This window comes from Oncorhynchus clarkii, unplaced genomic scaffold (assembly GCF_045791955.1).
Source record: "Oncorhynchus clarkii lewisi isolate Uvic-CL-2024 unplaced genomic scaffold, UVic_Ocla_1.0 unplaced_contig_3791_pilon_pilon, whole genome shotgun sequence".
In the NCBI taxonomy this organism is placed as follows: Eukaryota; Metazoa; Chordata; class Actinopteri; order Salmoniformes; family Salmonidae; genus Oncorhynchus; species Oncorhynchus clarkii.
The window spans coordinates 5,001-32,162 of record NW_027258515.1 but is presented as its reverse complement, the minus strand read 5'-3'; the positions used below and the strand labels follow the sequence as shown (position 1 = coordinate 32,162).

General features: G+C 43.1%; 2 protein-coding genes across 2 annotated transcripts in view; both read right to left on the bottom strand.

The window, feature by feature from the left end:
* LOC139397156 (leucine-rich repeat serine/threonine-protein kinase 1-like) overlaps window positions 1-6,624 on the bottom strand; it is a gene marked incomplete at its 3' end in the record, with an annotated part of 43,807 nt that extends 37,183 nt beyond the window's left edge. The window contains exons 1-2 of the mRNA XM_071144029.1: window positions 6,401-6,624; window positions 3,647-3,858 (exon numbers count right to left, since the gene is read on the bottom strand). Coding sequence (XP_071000130.1) covers window positions 3,647-3,740 — 94 coding nt within the window. The remainder of the gene's footprint in view (window positions 1-3,646; window positions 3,859-6,400) is intronic.
* A 4,018-nt stretch (window positions 6,625-10,642) lies between these two features.
* Window positions 10,643-27,162, bottom strand: part of LOC139397157 (retinaldehyde dehydrogenase 3-like) — a 19,943-nt gene continuing 3,423 nt past the window's right edge. Inside the window, exons 4-8 of the mRNA XM_071144030.1 lie at window positions 27,066-27,162; window positions 21,803-21,967; window positions 19,306-19,463; window positions 12,405-12,479; window positions 10,643-12,256 (exon numbers count right to left, since the gene is read on the bottom strand). The exon at window positions 27,066-27,162 is cut by the window's right edge and continues 88 nt beyond it. Coding sequence (XP_071000131.1) covers window positions 12,187-12,256; window positions 12,405-12,479; window positions 19,306-19,463; window positions 21,803-21,967; window positions 27,066-27,162 — 565 coding nt within the window. The 3' untranslated portion in view covers window positions 10,643-12,186. The remainder of the gene's footprint in view (window positions 12,257-12,404; window positions 12,480-19,305; window positions 19,464-21,802; window positions 21,968-27,065) is intronic.

Genomic DNA, 27,162 nt, shown 5'->3' with positions numbered 1-27,162 from the left:
GAGAAAGGGGTGGAAGAGAGAGAGAGACATGGGAGTGGAAGAGAGAGAAAGAGAGGGAGAGAGAAGGGGAGTGGGAGAAAGACAGAGAGACAGAGCAAGGGGAGTGGGAGAGAGACAGAGAGAGAGGGAGAGAGAGAAAGGGGAGTGGGAGAGAGACAGAGCAAGGGGAGTGGGAGAGAGAGACAGAGCAAGGGGAGTGGGAGAGAGAGACAGAGCAAGGGGAGTGGGAGAGAGAGAGAGACAGGGGAGAGGGAGAGAGACAGAGAGAGAGGGAGAGAGAGGGAGAGGAAAAGAGAGACGGAGAGAGAGAGAAACGGGAGTGGGAGAGAGACAGAGAGAGAGGGAGCGAGAGGAAAAGAGAGACGGAGAGAGACAGAGAAAGGGGAGTGGGAGAGAGACAGAGAGAGAGGGAGAGAGAGGAAAAGAGACGGAGAGAGACAGAGAAAGGGGAGTGGGAGAGAGAGAGAGAGAGAGAGAGAGAGAGAGAGAGAGAGAGAGTGGAAGAGAGAGAGAGAGAGAGAGAGAGAGAGAGAGAGAAAGAGGAGAGCGAGAGAGAGAGAAAGAGGAGTGGAAGACAGAGAGAGAGAGAGAGAGAGAGAGGTAGAGACAGAGCTGCATTTCCTATTACACTGTAACAAATACTCAGACCTAACAGAATATTTATTTCCCAAAATTATAATTCAATACAAAGAATTTGAAACTATAAAAGATGAAGAAAAAATATAATATTTATTGGGTGAAAAGCCAAAATGTGCAGTCTTTCATACCACGTCATGTGTCTTCTCAGTCATGTTGACACTGGTCTACTACCATAGCTTTAATGTATTGTTGTTCTCATTAATATTGTTGTAGTTGTTGTTAATGGTAATCCCATGTCCACTACCACTATTACTGTTGATCCCACATTTATTTATATATAAATATATATATATATATTTTATATATAAAAATATATATGTATTTTTCGATATGTATACTTTGACAATGTAAGTAATAATGAACTTGCCATGTCAATAAATTCAATTGAATTGAAAGGGGGAGAGAGAGAAAAATGGGAGTGGAAAAGAGAGCGAGAGAGAGAGGAGTGGAAGAGAGAGAGAGAGAAAGAGGGAGAGGGAGAGAGAGAGAGAGAGGGGAGTGGGAGAGAGAGAGAGAGAGAGAGAGGAGTGGGAGAGAGAGAGAGGAGTGGGAGAGAGCGAGAGAGAGAGAGAGAGAGGAGTGGGAGATAGAGAGGAGTGGAAGAGAGAGAGAGAGAGAGAGAGAGAGAGAGAGAGAGAGAGAAAGAAAGAAAGGAGTGGAAGAGAGAGAGAGAGAGAGAGAAAGAGGAGTGGGAGATAGAGAGAGAGAGGAGTGGAAGAGAGAGAAAGAGGAGTGGGAGATAGAGAGAGAGAGAGGAGTGGTAGAGAGAGAGAGAGAGAGAGAGGAGTGGGAGAGAGAGAGAGAAAGAAAGAGGAGTGGAAGAGAGAGAGAGAGAGAGAGAGAGAGAGAGAGAAAGAGGAGTGGGTGATAGAGAGAGAGAGGAGTGGAAGAGAGAGAAAGAGAGAGAGTGGGAGATAGAGAGAGAGAGGAGTGGAAGAGAGAGAATGAGAGAGAGAGAGAGAGAATGAGAGAGAGAGAAAGAGGAGTGGGAGATAGAGAGAGAGAGGAGTGGAAGAGAGAGAAAGAGGAGTGGGAGATAGAGAGAGAGGAGTGGAAGAGAGAGAATGAGAGAGAGAGAGAGAATGAGAGAGAGAGAGAAAGAGGAGTGGGAGATAGAGAGAGAGCGAGAGAGCGAGAGAGAAAGGGGAGAGAGAGAGAGAGAGAGAGAGAGAGAGAGAGAGGAGTAGAAGAGGCAGAGATAGGGAGAGAGAAAGGGGAGTGGGAGACAGAGAGAGAGAGGGAGAGAGAGAAAGGAGTGGAAGAGAGAGAGAGAAAGGGGAGAGAGAGAGTAGTGGAAGAGAGAGAGAGAGAGAGAGAGAGGAAGAGAGAGAAAGGGGAGAGAGAGAGGAGTGGAAGAGAGAGAGAGAGAGAGAAAGAGAGAGAAAGGGGAGAGAGAGAGGAGTGGAAGAGAGAGAGAGAGAGAGAGAGGAAGAGAGAGAGAGAGAGGAGTGGAAGAGAGAGAGAGAGAGGAAGAGAGAGAGAGAGAGAGAGGAAGAGAGAGAGAGAGAGAGAGAGGAAGAGAGAGAAAGGGGAGAGAGAGAGAGGAAGAGAGAGAAAGGGGAGAGAGAGAGAGGAGTGGAAGAGAGAGAAAGGGGAGAGAGAGAGAGGAAGAATAAAAGTTTCTGTCTCTCCCACACATGCTTTTTCATTCGCTCTCTCACACACGCCATTTTTCATACTCTCACAACCTATATGTGGTCTATCACACCTGCCACTGGTACTGAGTAAGACACAGTTGCCCTTCTAGACAATGATTTTGCTGTTCCACACATCACCGACAAACAAGCAATTTTATGAACCATCTAAATGTCAAAGTTTCAAATTCCACAATCAATATGATTTAAAAACATGTTATGAGACGAGAAAATGCCCTTCTGAATGAAAACATGGAGGTGTCAATTCTTCCACAGAGCCTTTCTAAAGCATCTACAGTATATTTACGTAGTGTCCGTCCAAAATGGCACCCTATTCCCTACGGATAGTGCCCTACTTTTGACCAGGGCCCATAACTATAAAAGGTCATTTCAGACGGTGCTGCAGTGACTTCAGTAGTAACATAGGATAGGTGCTGCTGCCATACAACCCAGTGGTGTTGTTGTTTCAGACGGTGCTGCAGTGACTTCAGTAGTAACCACTTGACTGAACCCAGTGGTGTTGTTGTTTCAGACGGTGCTGCAGTGACTTCAGTAGTAACATAGGATACAGTAGTGCTGCTGCCACCACTTGACTGAACCCAGTGGTGTTGTTGTTTCAGACGGTGCTGCAGTGACTTCAGTAGTAACATAGGATACAGTAGTGCTGCTGCCACCACTTGACTGAACCCAGTGGTGTTGTTGTTTCAGACGGTGCTGCAGTGACTTCAGTAGTAACATAGGATACAGTAGTGCTGCTGCCACCACTTGACTGAACCCAGTGGTGTTGTTGTTTCAGACGGTGCTGCAGTGACTTCAGTAGTAACATAGGATACAGTAGTGCTGCTGCCACCACTTGACTGAACCCAGTGGTGTTGTTGTTTCAGACGGTGCTGCAGTGACTTCAGTAGTAACATAGGATACAGTAGTGCTGCTGCCACCACTTGACTGAACCCAGTGGTGTTGTTGTTTCAGACGGTGCTGCAGTGACTTCAGTAGTAACATAGGATACAGTAGTGCTGCTGCCACCACTTGACTGAACCCAGTGGTGTTGTTGTTTCAGTTCTGTCTTCTATATTTAAGCAGTAGACACTCAGACACAGATGAGCCTCACCAATTCTGAATGGCAGAGGGTTGGCAGAGGGTTGAACTGGAAACAGACACACAAAGAATGTTCCAGTACTAACCACAACCAGGGAAAACACATTAACCAGCCTATGGCTCATTATCAAGCCGTCTTTCCTTGATTCCTTGCATTCTTTCTACTCATATCCTTCTCTAAAGGTCTGATGGGACCTTGGACATTCTCCTCCAATGTAAGGAATAAGGAAAAGACTCTGAGATAAGTACAATACAGTAAAAGTGAATTCTCTCACCATCTTGTTCAAGATCGTGTTTCTCTTGTTCCTCCATGTTGTTGCTCTGTGTGTCTCCAGTGGCCTTGGAGAGGCCGACTGACCAGTAGGACATGCCTCCTCCTCCACAGCAGGGCAGGACTGAACTAGCACCAGCACAGGGTGGTGGTGGTCAGTGGGACTGGTCCCAGTCTGAGTCACTGGTGTGGTGGAAGACACTGGTCAGAGATGGGCTGTGGTAGGAGGGAGGACAGAGGGAGAGGCCATTAGTCAGATCCCTGCGAAACACAGCCAGTCATGCAGACAGCCAGACATAGGTTTGATCTAGAGAAAGTGAAAGCAGTCACACACTCACATTGCATAACAACAAGTTAATGGATACACAAATTGCCACCCAACATTTACAACTATAGTTGTCGAGATGCCTTAATTAGAATAATGTACTTGTGTCTAGTACGAGAAGCTTTATACTACAACTTTTATGACTTCTCGTGTTATTGTTTCAGACCCATATACAATAAACAGCTATGTGAAGTGATCGTGCTGCTTTGAATGGGTTGTTTGTTGACATCCTTGTACTTTACAAAGCTCTTGGAACAGATTCCTGTTGGAACGTTCCACAAATTATACCCACCCCGTTCCACAAATTATACCCACCCCGTTCCACAAATTATACCCACCCCGTTCCACAAATTATACCCACCCCGTTCCACAAATTATACCCACCCCGTTCCACAAATTATACCCACCCCGTTCCACAAATTATACCCACCCAGTTCCACAAATTATACCCACCCCGTTCCAAAAATTATACCCACCCCGTTCCACAAATTATACCCACCCCGTTCCACAAATTATACCCACCCCGTTCCACAAATTATACCCACCCAGTTCCACAAATTATACCCACCCTGTTCCACAAATTATACCCACCCTGTTCCACAAATTATACCCACCCAGTTCCACAAATTATACCCACCCAGACACAGTTGCCTAATTTAGTGAATTTGTATTTTTAAATTATCTCTGTGTAAAACGCACACTAGTCTACAGCCAGAACTATAAAAACAGAGACGTTACTATTTCTGACGGCCTTGAACACACACTAGTCTACAGCCAGAACTATAAAAACAGAGACGTTACTATTTCTGACGGCCTTGAACACACACTAGTCTACAGCCAGAACTATAAAAACAGAGACGTTACTATTTCTGGCGGCCTTGAACACACACTAGTCTACAGCCAGAACTATAAAAACAGAGACGTTACTATTTCTGACGGCCTTGAACACACACTAGTCTACAGCCAGAACTATAAAAACAGAGACGTTACTATTTCTGACGGCCTTGAACACACACTAGTCTACAGCCAGAACTATAAAAACAGAGACGTTACTATTTCTGACGGCCTTGAACACACACTAGTCTACAGCCAGAACTATAAAAACAGAGACGTTACTATTTCTGACGGCCTTGAACACACACTAGTCTACAGCCAGAACTATAAAAACAGAGACGTTACTATTTCTGACGGCCTTGAACACACACTAGTCTACAGCCAGAACTATAAAAACAGAGACGTTACTATTTCTGACGGCCTTGAACACACACTAGTCTACAGCCAGAACTATAAAAACAGAGACGTTACTATTTCTGACGGCCTTGAACACACACTAGTCTACAGCCAGAACTATAAAAACAGAGACGTTACTATTTCTGACGGCCTTGAACACACACTAGTCTACAGCCAGAACTATAAAAACAGAGACGTTACTATTTCTGACGGCCTTGAACACACACTAGTCTACAGCCAGAACTATAAAAACAGAGACGTTACTATTTCTGACCGCCTTGAACACACACTAGTCTACAGCCAGAACTATAAAAACAGAGACGTTACTATTTCTGACCGCCTTGAACACACACTAGTCTACAGCCAGAACTATAAAAACAGAGACGTTACTATTTCTGACGGCCTTGAACACACACTAGTCTACAGCCAGAACTATAAAAACAGAGACGTTACTATTTCTGACGGCCTTGAACACACACTAGTCTACAGCCAGAACTATAAAAACAGAGACGTTACTATTTCTGACCGCCTTGAACACACACTAGTCTACAGCCAGAACTATAAAAACAGAGACGTTACTATTTCTGACGGCCTTGAACACACACTAGTCTACAGCCAGAACTATAAAAACAGAGACGTTACTATTTCTGGCGGCCTTGAACACACACTAGTCTACAGCCAGAACTATAAAAACAGAGACGTTACTATTTCTGACCGCCTTGAACACACACTAGTCTACAGCCAGAACTATAAAAACAGAGACGTTACTATTTCTGACGGCCTTGAACACACACTAGTCTACAGCCAGAACTATAAAAATAGAGACGTTACTATTTCTTACGGCCTTGAACACACACTAGTCTACAGCCAGAACTATAAAAACAGAGACGTTACTATTTCCGACCGCCTTGAACACACACTAGTCTACAGCCAGAACTATAAAAATAGAGACGTTACTATTTCTTACGGCCTTGAACACACACGACACTTCAGTTAATTCACTTTGGTTTACACATGCCACATCTTTAAAACCACACACTGTGTGCATGGTCTTGATTCTTTAACAAGTTGACTTTATTAGGCTTATAAACTCTGAAACGTGCCAAACGTGCGTCCAGTGACAGCAAGTAGACACATTTGTTTGCGAAACGTGCGCACTTGTTGCTCGTTAATGAGTGTGGTTGATAAGGAATATTTACTCACCGCATTGTCCGCAGTGTTCAAGCACTGTCGAATGGTACTGATTTTGCGCTTCTAAAGCATTGAACAGGCTAAACTTCGGTATATCCACAAGTGAAAGTTTAACCGAAGACAAAATAGCCGAAGGAACACACACAAGCACGGATTGCAAAGGAAAAACGTCAACTTCCTGATTTCATCAAACCAAACACTTCCAGCCTGTGATGCTGCCTACCACGCTGTCTGTCTCATAACCCGGAAATGGGAATAGCCTACTGTACAATGACTGTATGCTACTGTACTAGTTGCATTAGTTCTGCTAAACCTATGGTTGAAGCTCATTTACTGCATTTATACTTACTTTTTCAACTCTAAAATGCTATTTTGGAGAACAGCTAAAACTCATACAAATTACCCCAGGCATTAATTATCATTGCAATATTTGTTTTAAAGGAATGTGGAACTGCGTGTAGGCTACAATGTCAACCACTACTCAACCTTATCATGAATTTACTAATTTACTTGTGGAATCGCGCAAACAGTGAACATGAAATAGATGCATAATACACGCTATCAAGTCACAACCATCCCAACTTCAAATGCGGACATCAAGGTGAAAGGAACCACGGTATAAAACAGCTGACCACTAATACCAACTACGACAGATAAATCCTAGACAGGCATTGAAATCAAATGTATAATAGCCTACATCAGGCCTACAATCGACAAGGACGCATGAAGACAAACAAACTCGACCAAAGAATGACGAAAATCACGAAATACAAAAGGAAAATCTACACATGACTTTTTAAAGTGAGTTAAATCCGTGCCCGTGATTCAGAACCGCAGAATGGACGGCGTCTCGGTACAGGTAGGTTTAGTGGAGCTCCGTGGCATGGTGCTGAATGGACAGCGCCTCTGTCTATTAGCCAACTATACATACTGAACAAAAATATAAAAGCAACATGAAACAATTTACAAGATTTTACCGAGTTACAGTTCATATAAAGAAATCAGTCAATTGAAATACATTCACTTGACCCTCAATTATGGATTTCACATGACTGGGAATACAGATATGCATCTGTTGGTCACAGATATCTTTAAAAATATAAGGGAGTGGATCAGAAAACCAATCAGTATCTGATGTGACCACTGTTTGCCTAATGCAGCGCAACACATTGAATAGGCTGTTGATTGTGGCCTATGGAATGTTGTCCCACTCCTCTACAATGGCTGAGCAAAGTTGCTGGATATTGGCTGGAACTGGAACATGCTGTCATACACTTTGATACAGAGCATCCCAAACATGCTTAATGGGTGACATGTCTGGTGAGTATGCAGGCCATGGAAGAACTGGGACATTTTCAGGTTCCAGGAATTGTGTACAGATCCTTGCGACATGGGGCTGTGCATTATCATGCTGAAACATGAGGTGATGGCAGCGGATGAATGGCACGACAATGGGCCTCAGAATCTTGTCACGGAATCTCTGTTCAGTCAAGTTGCAATCAATAAAATGTAATGTGTTTGTTGTCCCGTATCTTATTCCTGCCCATACCATAACCCCACTGCCACCATGGGGCACTCTGTTCACAATGTTGACATCAGCAAACTGCTCGCCCACACAAAGCCATACACATGGTCTGTGGTTGTGAGGCCAGTTGGATGTATTGCAAAAATCTCTAAAATGATGTTGAAGGCGGCTTATGGTAGAGAAATTAACATTCAATTATCTGGCAACAGCTCTGGTGGACAATGTTGCAGTCAGCATGCGAATTGCACACTCCCTCCAAACTTGAGACATTTGTGGCATTGTGTTGTGTGACAAAACTGCACATTTTAGAGTGGCCTTTTATTGTCCCCAGCACAAGGTGCAGCTGTGTAATGATCATGCGGTTGAACCATATTCTTGATATGCCAGTCCTGTCAGGTGGATGGCTTATCTTGGCAAAGGGGAAATGCTCACTAACAGGGATGTAAACAAATTGTGCACCAAATTTGAGAGAAATAAGCTTTTTGTGCATATGGAACATTTCTGGGATATTTTATTTCAGCTCATGAAACACTGAACCAACACATTACATGTTTCTGTTCATTGTAATTAGTTAGTTGTTGGCAGTTAGACTTTTTTTGAGGCACAGTTAGGCAGCCTGCAATGCTTATGAAAATCATCAAGCAGATCTTTAGAAATGGTAGGATCAATTGTAAATTGGCACTCCACGTGAAAAAGTTTGCCAATCTCCTGCTATAGGCTATATGAAGCCACCCTTGTGGACCGGTGCACACAGTGAACTATGACAGTGTCAGTGTCTCCTGTGCTTCCCGCCGGCATTGGCTCATGCGCTTCCCGCTAATTTTAGCATTTGCCTGTCTGCATTATTCACCAGGGAAGGAAACATTCTGCGAATATTGAAGCATTGTATCACCAAGGTGGCTCGGAGAATATTGAAACATTGTATCAACAAGGTGGCTCGGAGAATATTGAAACATTGTATCACCAAGGTGGCTCGGAGAATATTGAAACATTGTATCACCAAGGTGGCTCGGAGAATATTGAAACATTGTATCACCAAGGTGGCTCGGAGAATATTGAAACATTGTATCACCAAGGTGGCTCGGAGAATATTGAAACATTGTATCACCAAGGTGGCTCGGAGAATATTGAAACATTGTATCACCAAGGTGGCTCGGAGAATATTGAAACATTGTATCAACAAGGTGGCTCGGAGAATATTGAAACATTTTGTTTAAACAAGACGGCACCGAGAATATTGATTGCAACATAGCAGCCTACAAAAGGGGCGGCTCTCACATTTCCCCCGGGCCAGCTTGTCTCTCTCTGCCAGCTTGTCTCTCTCTGTCTGATATTATTGCAGTAGTGGCACTGTCTGTGTAATTAGTAAAGAAACAGTCCTACATCTACACCATAGCTAAATTACTTACCAATATTTAATGACGTTTTGACAGAAAGATTGATCTGTTGGAATATTGAGGAAGATGGACAAGCAAGACTGATGGAGAGAGAAAGGTGTTAATGTATTCTACCAGATACAGGTATGCTACAGATGGGGATTAGAGATGCAGGCAGAGCATGATGATCAAATAGGTCTATAGTAAGAAAAGACAACCATTGTTATTGTATTTGAAGCCAAAAAACGTGTATTTTGGGGAAATGCTCTGTGTTTATTTTCATACCAATACATGAAATCAAAATTGCTCTAGCCTACTGGGTAAATGAATGAACATATCAATTAGACCTACAGCTATCACAGCCTTTATTGTTCTAGCAATAAAATAACTTTTGGTTTCAAATGGTCATCAAAAAGTCTATCGGATTACAACAAAGTTTACAAGGCCGAGTTCAAAGTGCTGACATCAAATGAATCAGCTCACTGCCTTAACGACTGACTGGCAAAGCATGAATCAGCTCACTGCCTTAACGACTGACTGGCAAAGCATGAATCAGCTCACTGCCTTAATGGCTGACTGGCAAAGCATGAATCAGCTCACTGCCTTAACGACTGACTGGCAAAGCATGAATCAGCTCACTGCCTTAACGACTGACTGGCAAAGCATGAATCAGCTCACTGCCTTAACGGCTGATTGGCAACGCAAACTGGTGCGGTCTCTGCTTTCTGAAAGTGACACAGAAGGACTAACTGGCAAAGCAAACTGCCACTCTGGTCAATCCGATGTCTGCATTGGCCGTGCAGCATTTAAGGTGATATGGCCTCTGCAAAAGTCAGGGCATTCATAATGCGGAGCAAATCAAATCAAAATTTGTCACATGCGCCGAATACAACAAGTCTACTGCTTACTTACAAGCCCTTAACCAACAGTGCAGTGGTCCTAAAGCCAGCCAATCCATACTAATGTCATGCAAAACCTGTGTGTGTGTGTGTGTGTGTGAGAGTGAGTGAGTGAGGTCAAACTAGTTGAAAGCATTTCTGCTATTTGATAACTTTGTCTAGGAAAATGTACATGTTTCACTCTGTATTTTCTGTTTTCTTGGTGATAATTCTGAACTGTCAATGAATGTGGTATATTTTGCCTTGGACTGTAATGGAATTTGATACAGCAGCACTCAATGACTTCTAAAAGGAAATTAGAATGGATAGACAGACAGAATCCTTCATTTAAATAAAAAAAATACTTTCCCTTTTTAACTAGCAGTTGCTGGTAAACATATTCCAAGAAACTGCTTTTCTCCAAGAGGTGTTACAATCTTATCTGTATGACATGAAAATCCAAACGAATCACAAACACATTCCATTTTATTTTATTTAAAATGTGTATTTAAATATCCATATAAAAAGTGAGAGTCTAGCAAATGAAAGAAACAGAATGACTTGTTTCCTTGTGGTTTGTTATACATTGTAACATCTCACATATGGTGCATATTGTGACAAGGAATGGTTTACCTCCCATTGGAGACATTACTGGAGTCCAAATAACTTGTATTTTCAACATAATGGCAGTTTTCAGTAGCATTGTTATACCATTAAAAACACCAATAGGACACAAGCCCCATGTTTTACCTTATTGAATTAGGCTCCGGTTTCCCAGACACAGATTAACCCGAGTGCTTGGATTAAACACAAATCTCAAATGAGAATCTCCATTGAAATGTTGTTTTAGTTTGGGAAACCAGCCCCATATGTATTGCAAAGAAATACATTACATCAAACCATTTGCAAAACTTCCTACATTTAGTTCAATAAAACCACAAAGCATACAAAAATCATCAGGGGTATCGTCACCCAAGACATAACAATATGTTAATAACAGTACTCAGGAGTCAAGACTAGTGCTGCAAAATTCTGTTCACTTTCAGAAAATTCCCAGGTTTTCCATCAATCCCTGAATCTGACCAGTATTTCTGTGAAACCTGGGAATTGTAGTAAAGTTAGCAGAATGTTGCCACGCTGGTCAAGACCTTATAGATGAGCAACTCTGAAAGATATTGTACACAGATCCAAATGCAATGCAATGTAAAGTGTTTAAAAGTGTTAAAATGCCAGTTAAGGTTTGCTAGTACAGTACTAGACCTATATATTGTTATTGTAGTGGATTAAAAACAGGTCTTTCTTCTGGGCATTAGAAAGTTAAAAATAGAGGTAAACATTACCTTGTTTGGAACGGGAATTAAAATTCATTCCACCATTTGAAAAGGGAGAAAATGCTCCTCAAAATGAGAGAAGAACATTCATATCAGAAAACCCCAAATTAAGAAACACATTTTTTTATTTGTTATTATTAGTGAAGCTCTGAAGTGCTGTGGTATTGTAAAGGGCTGGGGTGTATTCATTAGTGTAAAGTGTTGCGAACCGTAGCAATTTCTATTGGACAAATTCAGGTAGGTCCCTCCCATTTCGTCCCATTTGCTTCCAATTGGTTCCTATGAATACACCCCTGGAGCAATAGAGCTGTGGGAGGGTCTGAAACGCTAATAGGGTTTGGCTGCGTCCCAATTCACTTCCAGATTGGCCACCTCTCCTTGTTTCCTTTAATTTGCCAAGGAAAGAAAGCCACTTCAAGCCACTCCAGTGTCCCAACACCCTTCAATGGTGTCCTTTCCTTGGCTTTTACACCTTATGACTTTGAGTGATAGGTGAAATAGGTGTTGAATAGGATTTGAGCACAGCACACGCACAAATCAAACTCTTTATGACCAAAGGTGATAAATGAAAGGAGACAAGAAGATGATGAAAGGGAGTGGCTTCAGAGTGTTGGGACACAGCCTGAGTTGATGACAGAGTAGTGCTGGGCTGGGCTCTAGTAGTGGTTTGTGGTCTCTCCTGTGTCCCTCACAGTGCCTCAGTCAGTTTGATGGTCACAGCTTTCACCTCAGAGTACTCTGCCAATGCATACTCACCCCTGAGGAATCAAAATACAAAGGTTAATAAATACTAAATAATTTGTATTGTTCTAATCATTCACATTGTGTTAAAAATGTGCAAAATGTGTGGGTAAACAAACTAGTAAACCCTTTCATCACACATAGTGTTGAAGAGAAGTGACTTACAGCTCTCGTCCATTGCCTGACATTTTGTATCCTCCGAATGGTGCCTGGGCATGGAGGGCGTTATAGCAGTTTACCCTGAGAGAGAGAGAGAGACAGAAAGTGAGAGAGAGTGAGAGAGAGAGAGCATAACGGACATAGCATCCCCGGATTCCTTCCGCAAACTCTGAACCTTTTCATCTGGATCTTCGCAACAAGCTAATCGCAATCACGGGTGACTACTCCTGGCTAGCGTTTCCATCCCGGAGCAAGCACAAATTAGCCTGAAGCTAGCCCGGCTAGGGCTCCTGGGCTACCACCGAAGCCCACTCCTGGGCTACAATATCTGGACCCCTTCTACTGCCGGTACGGGAGTAGAAGCCCAACCACTCACTGGACCCATATGTTCACTTGGCTATGTATGCCTCTCTCTAATATCAATATGCCTCGTCCATTACTGTCCTGGTTAGTGATTACTGTCTTATTTCACTGTAGAGCCTCTAGCCCTGCTCAATATGCCTTAACCAACCATGTTGTTCCACCTCCTACATATGCAATGACATCACCTGGTTTTTAACGTCTCTAGAGTCTATATCTCTCTCATCATTACTCAATGCCTAGGTTTACCTCCAATGTACTCACATCCTACCTTACCTTTGTCTGTACACTATGCCTTGAATCTATGCTATCTTGCCCAGAAACCTGCTCCTTTTACTCTCTGTTCCGAACATGCTAGACAGCCAGTTCGTATAGCCTTCAGCTGTAACCTTATCCTACTTCTGCTCTGTTCCTCTGGTGATGGAGAGGTTAATCCAGGTCCTGCAGTGCCTAGCTCCACTCCCACTCCCCAGGTGGTCTCATTTCTTGACTTCTGTAACCGTAAAAGCCTTGGTTTCATGCATGTTACCATTAGAAGCCTACCCCCTTAGTTTGTTTTACTCACTGCTTTAGCACACTCTGCCAACCCGGGTGTCTTAGCCATGTTTGAATCCTGGCTTAGGAAAACTACCAAAAACCCTGAAATCTCCATTCCTAACTATAACATTTTCCGCCAAGATAGAACTGCCAAAGGGGGTGGTGTTGCAATCTACTGCAAAGATAGCCTGCAGAGTTCTGTCTTACTATCCAGGTCTGTACCCAAACAATTCGAGCTTCTACTTCTAAAAACTCACCTTTCCAGAAACAAGTCTCTCACCGTTGCCGCTTGCTATAGACCACCCTCTGCCTCCAGCTGTGCCCTTGACACCATATGTGAATTGATTTCCCCCCCCCATCTATCTTCTGAACTCGTGCTACTAGGTGACCTAAACTGGGACATGCTTAACACCCCGGCCATCCTACAATCTAAGCTTGTTGCCCTCAATCTTACACAAATTATAAATGAACCTACCAGGTACAACCCCAAATCCGTAAACACCGGCACCCTAATAGATATCATCCTAACTAACTCGCCCTCCAAATACACCTCTGCTGTTTTCAATCAAGATCTCAGCGATCACTGCCTCATTGCCTGCATCCGTAATGGGTCTGCGATCAAACAACCACCCCTCATCACTGTCAAACGCTCCCTAAAACACATCTGCGAGCAGGCCTTGCTAATCGACCTGGCCGGGGTATCCTGGAATGACATTGAACTCATCCCATCAGTAGAGGATGTCTGGCTATTCTTTAAAAAGTGCCTTCCTCACCATCTTAAATAAGCATGCTCCATTCAAAATATTTAGAACCAGGAATAGATAAAGTCCTTGGTTCACTCCAGACCTGTCTGCCCTTGACCAGCACAAAAACATCCTGTGGCGTTCTGCATTAGCATCGAATAGCCCCCGTGATATGCAACTTTTCACGGAAGTTAGGAACAAATATACACAGGCAGTTAGGAAAGCTAAGGCTAGCTTTTTCAAACAGAAATTTGCATCCTGTAGTACAAACTCAAAACAGTTCTGGGACACTGTAAAGTCCATGGAGAATAAGAGCACCTCCTCCCAGCTGCCCACTGCTCTGAGGTTAGGAAACACTGTTACCACCAATAAATCCACTATAATTGAGAATTTCAATAAGCATTTCTCTACAGCTGGCCATGCTTTCCACCTGGCTACCCCTACCCCGGCCAACTGCCCGGCACCCTCCACAGCAACCCGCCCAAGCCCCCACCATTTCTCCTTCACCCAAATCCAGATAGCTGATGTTCTGAAAGAGCTGTAAAATCTGGACCCCTACAAATCAGCCGGGCTAGACAATCTGGACCCTCTCTTTCTAAAATTATCTGCCGAAATTGTTGCAACCCCTATTACTAGCCTGTTCAAACTATCTTTTGTATCGTCTGAGATTCCCAAAGATTGGAAAGCTGCCGCGGTCATCCCCCTCTTCAAAGGGGGTGACAATCTAGACCCAAACTGCTACAGACCTATATCTATCCTACCCTGTCTTTCTAAGGTCTTCGAAAGCCAAGTTAACAAACAGATTACCAACCATTTCAAATCCCACCGTACCTTCTTCGCTATGCTGGTCATAGGTGCACCTCAGCCACACTCAAGGTCCTAAACGATATCATAACCGCCATCGATAAGAGACATTACTGTGCAGCCGTATTCATCAACCTGGCCAAGGCTTTCGACTCTGTCAATCACCACATTGGCATGGCAGACTCGACAGCCTTGGTTTCTCAAATGATTGCCTCGCCTGGTTCACCAACTACTTCTCTGATAGAGTTCAGTGTGTCAAATCACAAGGCCTGTTGTCCGGACCTCTGGCAGTCTCTATGGGGGAGACACAGGGTTCAATTCTCGTGCCGACTCTTCTCAGTGTACATCAATGATGTCACTCTTGCTGCTGGTGATTCTCTGATCCACCTCTACGCAGACAACACCATTCTGTATACTTCTGGCCCCTCTTTGGGTACTGTGTTAACGAACCTCCAGACGATCTTCAATGCCATACAACTCTCCTTCCATGGCCCCCAACTGCTCTTATATGCAAGTAAAACTAAATGCATGCTATTCAATCGATCACTGCCCTTCCAGACTCACATTAAGCATCTCCAATCCAAAATTAAATCTAGAATCGGCTTCCTATATCGCAACAAAGCATCCTTCACTCATGCTGCCAAACATACCCTCGTAAAACTGACCATCCTACCGATACTCGACTTCGGCGATGTCATCTATAAAATAGCCTCCAACACTCTACTCAACAAATTGGATGCAGTCTATCACAGTGCCATCCGTTTTGTCACCAAAGCCCCATATACTACCCACCACTGCGACCTGTACGCTCTCGTTGGTTGGCCCTCGCTTCATACTCGTCGCCAAACCCACTGGCTACAGGCTATCTACAAGTCTCTGCTAGGTAAAGCCCCGCCTTATCTCAGCTCACTGGTCACCATAGCAGCACCTACTCGTAGCACGCGCTCCAGCAGGTATATCTCACTGGTCACCCCCAAAGTCAATTCCTCCTTTGGTCACCTTTCCTTCCAGTTCTCTGCTGCCAATGACTGGAACGAACTGCAAAAATCACTGAAGCTGGAGACTCATATCTCCCTCACTAGCTTTAAGCACCAGCTGTCAGAGCAGCTCACAGATCACTGCACTTGTACATAGCCCATCTGTAAACAGCCCATCTATCTACCTCATCCCCATACTGTATTTATTTATTTATTTATCTTGCTCCTTTGCACCCCAGTATCTCTACTTGCACATTCATCTTCTGCACATCTACCATTCCAGTGTTTAATTGCTATATTGTAATTACTTCGCCACCGTGGCCTATTTATTGCCTTAACTCCCTTATCTTACCTCATTTGCACTCACTGTATATAGACTTTGTTCTTTTTTTCTACTGTATTATTGACTGTATGTTTTGTTTATTCCATGTGTAATTCTGTCTTGTTGTATGTGTCGAATTGCTATGCTTTATCTTGGCCAGGTCGCAGTTGTAAATGAGAACTTGTTCTCAACTAGCCTACCTGGTTAAATAAAGGTGAAATAAAAATATTTATTCCTTTTTCTCTCCCACTCCTTGTCCTTCTCTCACTGCCACACAGAGGAGCTTCGTCTGGGATACCTACCTATCTACCCGGCTCTATCTTGTGGCCACAAGGTGCAGCTACAGCTGCTTTCTCACATGAAGAGGTATAAGTAGGGGATACGGAGTCAGAGGGACTAGGGAGTACATGGGTAAAATGCTAATAGAAGTTGTACTGTAGAAAGTAGTAGTTAGCAGCACATGGAGTAAATTAATAATAAAGTAGTAATGGTAAGGAGTAGTGGTTGGCTTTGGGCCAATGGTAACAGTAGTAATAGTAGTAGAAGTGGTAGCAGTAATATTATTATTATTATTAGTAGTAGTAGTGGTAGTAGTAGTGGTTGGCTTTGGGCCAATGGTAACAGTAGTAATAGTAGTAGAAGTGGTAGCAGTAATATTATTATTAGTAGTAGTAGTAGTAGTGGTAGTAGTAGTGGTTGGCTTTGGGCCAATGGTAACAGTAGTAATAGTAGTAGAAGTGGTAGCAGTAATATTATTATTATTATTAGTAGTAGTAGTGGTAGTAGTAGTGGTTGGCTTTGGGCCAATGGTAACAGTAGTAATAGTAGTAGAAGTGGTAGCAGTAATATTATTATTATTAGTAGTAGTAGTAGTTGTAGTAGTAGTGGTTGGCTTTGGGCCAATGGTAACAGTAGTAATAGTAGTAGAAGTGGTAGCAGTAATATTATTATTATTAGTAGTAGTAGTAGTGGTAGTAGTAGTGGTTGGCTTTGGGCCAATGGTAACAGTAGTAATAGTAGTAGAAGTGGTAGCAGTAATATTATTATTAGTAGTAGTAGTAGTAGTGGTAGTAGTAGTGGTTGGCTTTGGGCCAATGGTAACAGTAGTAATAGTAGTAGAAGTGGTAGCAGTAATATTATTATTATTAGTAGTAGTAGTAGTAGTGGTAGTAGTAGTGGTTGGCTTTGGGCCAATGGTAACAGTAGTAATAGTAGTAGAAGTGGTAGCAGTAATATTATTATTATTAGTAGTAGTAGTAGTGGTAGTAGTAGTGGTTGGCTTTGGGCCAATGGTAACAGTAGTAATAGTAGTAGAAGTGGTAGCAGTAATATTATTATTAGTAGTAGTAGTAGTAGTGGTAGTAGTAGTGGTTGGCTTTGGGCCAATGGTAACAGTAGTAATAGTAGTAGAAGTGGTAGCAGTAATATTATTATTATTAGTAGTAGTAGTAGTGGTAGTAGTAGTGGTTGGCTTTGGGCCAATGGTAACAGTAGTAATAGTAGTAGAAGTGGTAGCAGTAATATTATTATTATTAGTAGTAGTAGTAGTGGTAGTAGTAGTGGTTGGCTTTGGGCCAATGGTAACAGTAGTAATAGTAGTAGAAGTGGTAGCAGTAATATTATTATTAGTAGTAGTAGTAGTAGTGGTAGTAGTAGTGGTTGGCTTTGGGCCAATGGTAACAGTAGTAATAGTAGTAGAAGTGGTAGCAGTAATATTATTATTATTAGTAGTAGTAGTAGTAGTGGTAGTAGTAGTGGTTGGCTTTGGGCCAATGGTAACAGTAGTAATAGTAGTAGAAGTGGTAGCAGTAATATTATTATTATTAGTAGTAGTAGTAGTGGTAGTAGTAGTGGTTGGCTTTGGGCCAATGGTAACAGTAGTAATAGTAGTAGAAGTGGTAGCAGTAATATTATTATTAGTAGTAGTAGTAGTAGTGGTAGTAGTAGTGGTTGGTAGTGGTTGGCTTTGGGCCAATGGTAACAGTAGTAATAGTAGTAGAAGTGGTAGCAGTAATATTATTATTATTAGTAGTAGTAGTAGTGGTAGTAGTAGTGGTTGGCTTTGGGCCAATGGTAACAGTAGTAATAGTAGTAGAAGTGGTAGCAGTAATATTATTATTATTAGTAGTAGTAGTAGTGGTAGTAGTAGTGGTTGGCTTTGGGCCAATGGTAACAGTAGTAATAGTAGTAGAAGTGGTAGCAGTAATATTATTATTATTATTAGTAGTAGTAGTGGTAGTAGTAGTGGTTGGCTTTGGGCCAATGGTAACAGTAGTAATAGTAGTAGAAGTGGTAGCAGTAATATTATTATTATTAGTAGTAGTAGTAGTAGTGGTAGTAGTAGTGGTTGGCTTTGGGCCAATGGTAACAGTAGTAATAGTAGTAGAAGTGGTAGCAGTAATATTATTATTATTAGTAGTAGTAGTAGTGGTAGTAGTAGTGGTTGGCTTTGGGCCAATGGTAACAGTAGTAATAGTAGTAGAAGTGGTAGCAGTAATATTATTATTATTATTAGTAGTAGTAGTGGTAGTAGTAGTGGTTGGCTTTGGGCCAATGGTAACAGTAGTAATAGTAGTAGAAGTGGTAGCAGTAATATTATTATTATTAGTAGTAGTAGTAGTGGTAGTAGTAGTAACAAGTCCTTATGTCAACTAGTCTGTCTGCAGGAGAGAGGACTAACCATAGAGAATTATAGAGGCCTCTAGTGGCATAGAGGCCACATTAGCATGGGAAGCGCCATTGAGGGCTTCCACCATTTTAATGTAGTCAACTGGTATGCAAATTCCAACTTCATTGGCTGATCCCTCCTGGTGACCCTGTTGGAGTCATGTCCAACCGGGTCATCAGGAGGGTTCAGCCAATCGGAAAGAACCAAATTCACTACTTTAAAATGAAGATAGCCTCAATGGTGCCTGCCATTCTGTAACAGATACAAAGATGAGTGCTCTATCTATCTCTATGGGACTAACCTACAGTATTTATAGGAACTTGTCAGACATTACTAATCAATCACTAGCATCCAGTTCTCATCCTTACACTATTTTGGATATTAGTACTAGTATTGAATTGTTAGGATGGGAATAGTAGCAGCTAATAGTTGTTGCTGTAGTCATATGTAGTGATACTAGCAAGGTACCATTGTTCAGGAGTTAACAGTAACCTACCAGACGGTGCCAGTCTCCAGGGCGGCAGACACAGAGAGAGCCCGGTCCAGATTGCGTGTGAACACGGCAGAAGCCAAGCCGTACTCCGTACTGTTGGCTCTCTCTATGGCCTCCTGCTGGCTCTTGAATCGGAATATACACTGGACCGGGCCGAAGATCTGGATGGGGTCATGGAGAAGATTACATGCCCTGTTCAAATGCATCCTTCCTACTGCCCTCCTTTGAAGAAATCCCTGATGTGACATGGCTGGTAATTGGTAATTGCTTACACCTATCAGTTTGTTGGATCAGTGATTACCTCAAGGAGGAGAGACAGGTAGGTTTGTTATGTAATCAAACAGGCCATGATCAGCAGGATAAGGATAAAGCAAAGCCTCACAGGCCACAGATGTCAGTTCAACGCCCAATTTAGATTGACTTGGATTTGATGAATAATGTGAAGAAAATGTTATATAAAAAAATGCAATGACTTCACTGCTGAACCATGTCAATGTTGTGTTGTGTCCAAATACATGTCTGTAGGATCAATCAGCACCAATCAGAACAGCCTTGGGTGGTATTAATAATAAAAAACACAAGCGTTTGTTATTTGACAGGTTCAGGTTCCTCCCTGTGTCAGTCCATTTTCTTCCGTTTGGTGTCTAGTGAATACAACCCATAGAGATATGTATAGGATGTAACATTGCATGTGCCACAATTGGTCTGTGGGGGCATGTGGGGGCATGTGGGGGCATGGGTAGTGCCATTGATGCCATCTCCATTTTTAAGTAGTACATTTTCTTCTGCTACTAATTTGATGAGTTGGTAAACAAACTAAAAGGCTACTTACATCAAATCCAATCAAATCAAACTTTATTTGTCACATGCGCCGAATACAACAAGTGTAGACCTTACCGTGAAATGCTTACTTACAAGCCCTCAACCAACAGTGCAGTTCAAGAATAGTTAAGACAATATTTACCCAATAGACTAAAGTAAAAAATAAGAATAAAAAGTAACACAATAAGAATAACAATAACGAGGCTATAAATATCACAATTGGTTGGGAGAATATAAAACGTCCGCCATGTTCTTCGGCGACATCTTTTCACCTGCAGTGTGTTGTTTGAACAGATAAAAAGCCAAGGTTGGCAATTTACTGCCACCTATAGTAATGGAATGTTTGTTCACGATTATAATTAATTTACTGATCCCTCCTGATGACCTGGATGGAATTATGTGATCATTCCTTAACAAATAGGAAGTCCCACCCAATTGACTACATAAAAATGGTGAAAGTCCTCAATAGCTCTGCCCATGCTAAAACGGCTTTTGGCCACTAGAGTCCTCTATGTATTTCTATGATATGATCCTGCTTTACCATGACCATAGACTTGGATAGACAGCTCTAATACCACAAAGCCAGTATTAGCATGGGCAGATCCATTGAGCACTTTTACCATTTTAAAGTAGTCAATTGGGTGGACCTTTCTATGGGTTAAGGAAGGATGGCAGAATTCTATCCAGGTCAGCAGGAGGGATCAGCCAATGAATGGCAGGCGGCATTAAATCACCAACTTTGGCTTTATGCCTGTTTAGAAAACACACACTAGGTGGCAGTATACACACTTTCAGTTTGTCTACCGACTCATAGAAGAAAAACAAGAATAAATTGACTGCTTTCAATTGGAGAAAGATCTACATGGCGCTGGCCATGCTGTCACAGAAGCCATTATGCCACAGATGTAAAGAAGCGCCCTCCATCCATCTCCATGACTATGACCTTGTTTGAACCATAGATATACAGTTGTCTGAACCTGCACTTCAACCACACCACCAGAAGATGGCAGTGGTATACAACAAAACTGCCTGGACCAGTGGTGGCGTTCTCATTTTTATGAATGAAATCACTGTAAAGCCAACATCAGAAACCCCTAGCTCTGGGTAGAAGTTTCCCATAGACACAGATCACAGATCTAGGATCAGCTTTCCTTCCTCCAATCACAGAACAAAGACACAGTACGATGCAGAAAAAGTTCAGGTGACTATTTACAGGTATTATATACAGAGAACAGAATGATCTGCCTGTGGTATATTTAAGCAATAAGGTCAGAGGGAGTGTGGTATATATACCACGGCTAAGGGCTGTTCTTACACACGAAGCAACGCGGAGTGCCTCGATACAGCCCTTAGCCGTAGTATATTGGCCATATCTCACAAACACCTGAGGTGCCTTATTGCTACTATAAACTGGTTAACAATGTAATCAGAGCAGTAAAAATTAATATTTTGTCATACCCGTGGTATACGGTCTGATATACAGTACCACGGCTGTCAGTCAATCAACATTCAGGACTCAAACCACCCAGTTTATAATTAATATCAGGACAGGTTTCGACTGTTAGAGTCTTCTTCAGGCAGCGTTGGGTGGACGGAAGCATCATCCCCCAATCCTAACCTTAACCATCTGACAAGAAAATCACAAAACTGACCATAGATCAGAATTTGGATCTCTCACCTCTTCCTTGGCGATGCGCATGTGGTCCTTGACATGGGAGAATACGGTGGGCTGGATGTAGAGGCCTGTGTCCTCCATGGCCACGCCCCCACACTCCAGTTTGGCTCCCTCTTTCTTCCCGCTGTCAATCAACTCCAGTATCTTATCAAACTGCTTCTGGTCAATCTGGAGGAACAGGGGAAGATAGGAGATGAGAGGAGATGAGGGAGAGAGGGAGGGAGGGAGGGAGGGAGGGAGGGAGGGAGGGAGGGAGGGAGGGAGGGAGGGAGGGAGGGAGGGAGGGAGGGAGGGAGTTGGAGGCAGGCAGGGTGATGTCATTACACAAAAGGTAAAGTAATGGCTATAAAGGGAGTATTCATTTACACACATCCAAAGTTGGCACAGGAGCAAAAGAAAGAACAGCTAGAAAAATAATGGGAGATTTTCTGCTCCCACCACAAGTGATCTTTAGTGAACCCATACTGATAGCCTACGTTGATAACCACCGGCGTAATGGAAACTACGTTTCTGTCAGACAAGACCTGAAGGATACGTTCTGTAACTGTCCCACATCTTCTCATGCTGTCAGCTGTAGACTAAAAGTAAAGGACTGAATCCTAAATTGTGGCCTGCACGGTTAACTTAATATAATATTTGATTGACTTCACTGCATGACTTACATGAATATCTGAGCTAAGCACAGAGCTCTCAAGTTACAGATATAGGATCTTCATTTGATCACTTTTTTGTTACTGAGAATTTTCCTGCACCACAGGAAATGCTAACTTTTGGAGTTTTAAAAAGGCTTCTAAAGTTTGTAATTTCCACTTAGAAATGTCAGACTTGATTTGCCCTTACGAAAAATGTATCAACCCCCTACAAAAATGTCCATTAACCAAATCCACATAATAATTCACATTTCCTGTTGCTGCAGGATTATTTTCCTGCCGTAGCAAACTGGCTCAAATGAAGCTCCTACATCTGTAGGATTTGGTCCAAAGTTGGGAACTGATCTAATCGTGAATAATTACCAAAGACTCCAACCACCCAAGCCATAGACTGTTCACTCTGCTACCATCCGGCAAACGGTACCCGAACGTCGGCTCTCGGACCAATCGGCTCCAAGGCAGCTTCTACCCCAAAACCATAACATTGCTGAATAGCCAGACTGCTAAATAGTCAACTAATGGTTCCCAAACTATCTGCAAGACTCTGTCTTGCACTGACCATATGCACACTCACTTGACTTTATATACACACTTACTAGACTATATATACACATGTATACACACTCACTAGACTATATACACACACCGTATACACACTCACTAGACTATATATACACACTCACTAGACTTTATATACACACTCACTAGACTATATATACACACTCACTAGACTATATATACACACAGTATACACACTCACTAGACTATATATACACACTATATACACACTCACTAGACTATATATACACACACTATATACACACTCACTAGACTATATATACACACCATATACACACTCACTAGACTATATATACACACTCACTAGACTATATATACACACCATATACACACTCACTAGACTATATATACACACTCACTAGACTATATATATACACACTCACTAGACTATATATACACACTCACTAGACTATATATACACACTCACTAGACTATATATACACACTCACTAGACTATATATACACACTCACTAGACAATATATACACACTATATACACACTCACTAGACTATATATACACACTCACTAGACTATATATACACACTCACTAGACTATATATACACACTATATACACACTCACTAGACTATATATACACACTCACTAGACTATATATACACACTCACTAGTCTATATATACACACCGTATACACACTCACTAGACTATATATACACACTCACTAGTCTATATATACACACCGTATACACACTCACTAGACTATATATACACACTCACTAGACTATATATACACACCGTATACACACTCACTAGACTATATATACACACTATATACACACTCACTAGACTATATATTCACACTCACTAGACTATATATACACACTATATACACACTCACTAGACTATATATACACACTCACTAGACTATATATACACACTCACTAGACTATATATACACACTCACTAGACTATATATACACACTCACTAGACTATATATACACACTCACTAGACAATATATACACACTCACTAGACTATATATACACACTATATACACACTCACTAGACTATATATACACACTCACTAGACTATATATACACACTCACTAGACTATATATACACTATATACACACTCACTAGACAATATATACACATGTATACACATGCTGCAGTTACTCTGTTCTTAATTTTACTCTTATTATCTATCCTGATGCCTAGTCACTTTACCCTGCCTTTATGTACATATCTACCTCTACTGGTACTCCTTGTATATAGCCTCACATTGATCTGCTACTCCCTGTATATAGCTCCACATTGATCTGGTACTGGTACTCCCTGTATATAGCTCCACATTGATCTGGTACTGGTACTTCCTGTATATAGCTCCACATTGATCTGGTACTGGTACTTCCTGTATATAGCTCCACATTGATCTGGTACTGGTACTTCTTGTATATAGTAGCACATTGATCTGGTACTGGTACTTCCTGTATATAGCTCCACATTGATCTGGTACTGGTACTTCCTGTATATAGTAGCACATTGATCTGGTACTGGTACTTCCTGTATATAGCTCCACATTGATCTGGTACTGGTACTTCCTGTATATAGTAGCACATTGATCTGGTACTGGTACTTCCTGTATATAGCTCCACATTGATCTGGTACTGGTATTGAATACTGTATACTGTCTGTTGCCCCATATTTGAGCATTTTGCTGTAAGTTGACAAATTTGAGATTTATTTCTACTGGCGGTATCACAGGCACAATGACTAAGGGTTGTGGAGTTTGGACGGCTTGCTCTGTGTCAGTGGAGACTTTCTGACAAACTGTATCTGCTCTGCTATCCAAACACCTGTCTGAGAGGCGCCAGAAGAAAATAAAGAGAAGAGAAGAGAGGGGGGAGAGGAGGAGAGAAAAGAGACGAGAGAGGGAGAGGAGGAGAGAAAAGAGACGAGAGGGGGAGAGGAGGAGAGAAAGGAGACGAGAGGGGGAGAGGAGGAGAGAAAAGAGACGAGAGGGGGAGAGGAAGAGAGAAAAGAGACGAGAGGGGGAGAGGAAGAGAGAAAAGAGACAAGAGGGGGAGAGGAGGAGAGAAAAGAGACGAGAGGGGGAGAGGAGGAGAGAAAAGAGACGAGAGGGGGAGAGGAGGAGAGAAGAGAGACGAGAGGTGGGAGAGGAGGAGAGAAAAGAGACAAGAGGGGGAGAGGAGGAGAGAAAAGAGAAGAGAGGGGGAGAGGAGGAGAGAAAAGAGACAAGAGGGGGAGAGGAGGAGAGAAAAGAGAAGAGAGGGGGAGAGGAGGAGAGAAAAGAGACAAGAGGGGGAGAGGAGGAGAGAAGAGAGAAGAGAGGGGGGAGAGGAGGAGAGAAAAGATAAGAGAGGGGGAGAGGAGGAGAGAAGAGAGAAGAGAAGTGGAGAGGAGGGGAGAAAAGAGAAGAGAGGGGGAGAGGAGGAGAGAAAAGAGAAGATGGGGGAGAGGAGGAGAGAAAAGAGAAGAGAGGGGGAGAGGAGGAGAGAAAGGAGATAAGAGGGGGAGAGGAGGAGAGAAAAGAGAAGAGAGGGAGAGGAGGAGAGAAAAGAGAAGAGAGGGGGGAGAGGAGGAGAGAAGAGAGAAGAGAGGGGGAGAGGAGGAGAGAAAAGAGAAGAGAGGGGGAGAGGAGGAGAGAAAAGAGACAAGAGGGGGAGAGGAGGAGAGAAAGGAGATAAGAGGGGGAGAGGAGGAGAGAAAAGAGAAGAGAGGGAGAGGAGGAGAGAAAAGAGAAGAGAGGGAGAGGAGGAGAGAAGAGAGAAGAGGGGGGGAGAGGAGGAGAGAAAAGAGACGAGAAGAGGGAGAGGAGGAGAGAAAAGAGAAGAGAGGGGGAGAGGAGGAGAGAAAAGAGAAGAGAGGGAGAGGAGGAGAGAAAAGAGAAGAGAGGGAGAGGAGGAGAGAAAAGAGAAGAGAGGGGGAGAGGAGGAGAGAAGAGAGAAGAGGGGGGAGAGGAGGAGAGAAAAGAGACGAGAAGAGGGAGAGGAGGAGAGAAAAGAGAAGAGAGGGGGAGAGGAGGAGAGAAAAGAGAAGAGAGGGGGAGAGGAGGAGAGAAAAGAGACGAGAAGAGGGAGAGGATGAGAGAAAAGAGAAGAGAGGGAGAGGAGGAGAGAAAAGAGAAGAGAGGGGGAGAGGAGGAGAGAAAAGAGAAGAGAGGGGGAGAGGAGGAGAGAAAAGAGAAGAGGGGGGAGAGGAGGAGAGAAAAGAGATAAGAGGGGGAGAGGAGGAGAGAAAAGAGAGGGAGAGGAGGAGAGAAAAGAGAAGAGAGGGGGAGAGGAGGAGAGAAGAGAGAAGAGGGGGGGAGAGGAGGAGAGAAAAGAGACAAGAAGAGGGAGAGGAGGAGAGAAAAGAGAAGAGAGGGGGAGAGGAGGAGAGAAAAGAGAAGAGAGGGGGAGAGGAGGAGAGAAAAGAGACGAGAAGAGGGAGAGGAGGAGAGAAAAGAGACGAGAGGGGGAGAGGAGGATAGAAAAGAGAAGGGGGGAGGGGAGGAGAGAAAAGAGACAAGAGGGGGAGAGGAGGAGAGAAAAGAGAAGAGGGGGAGAGGAGGAGAGAAAGGAGAAGAGGGGGAGAGGAGGAGAGAAAAGAGAAGAGAGGGGGAGAGGAGAGAAGAGAGAAGAGAGAAGAGAGGGGGAGAGGAGAGAAGAGAGAAGAGAGGGGGAGAAGAGAGAAGAGAGAAGAGAAGAGAGAAGAGAGGAGGAGAGAAAAGAGAAGAGAGGGGGGAGAGGAGGAGAGAAGAGAGAAGAGAGGGGGAGAGGAGAGAAGAGAGAAGAGAGGGGGAGAGGAGAGAAGAGAGAAGAGAGGGGGAGAGGAGAGAAGAGAGAAGAGAGAAGAGAGGAGGAGAGAAAAGAGAAGAGAGGGGGGAGAGGAGGAGAGAAGAGAGAAGAGAGGGGGAGAGGAGAGAAGAGAGAAGAGAGAAGAGAGGGGGAGAGGAGAGAAGAGAGAAGAGAGGGGGAGAGGAGAGAAGATAGAAGAGAGGGGGAGAGGAGAGAAGAGAGAAGAGAGGGGGAGAGGAGAGAAGAGAGAAGAGAGGGGGAGAGGAGAGAAGAGACACCTGTGGTCCGTGTGATGTACGTGGGTCCAGGGGGTCTCCTATGACGATACTCTTGGCACTCTCGACGCTGCGGCGTACAAACTCCTCATAGACCTGT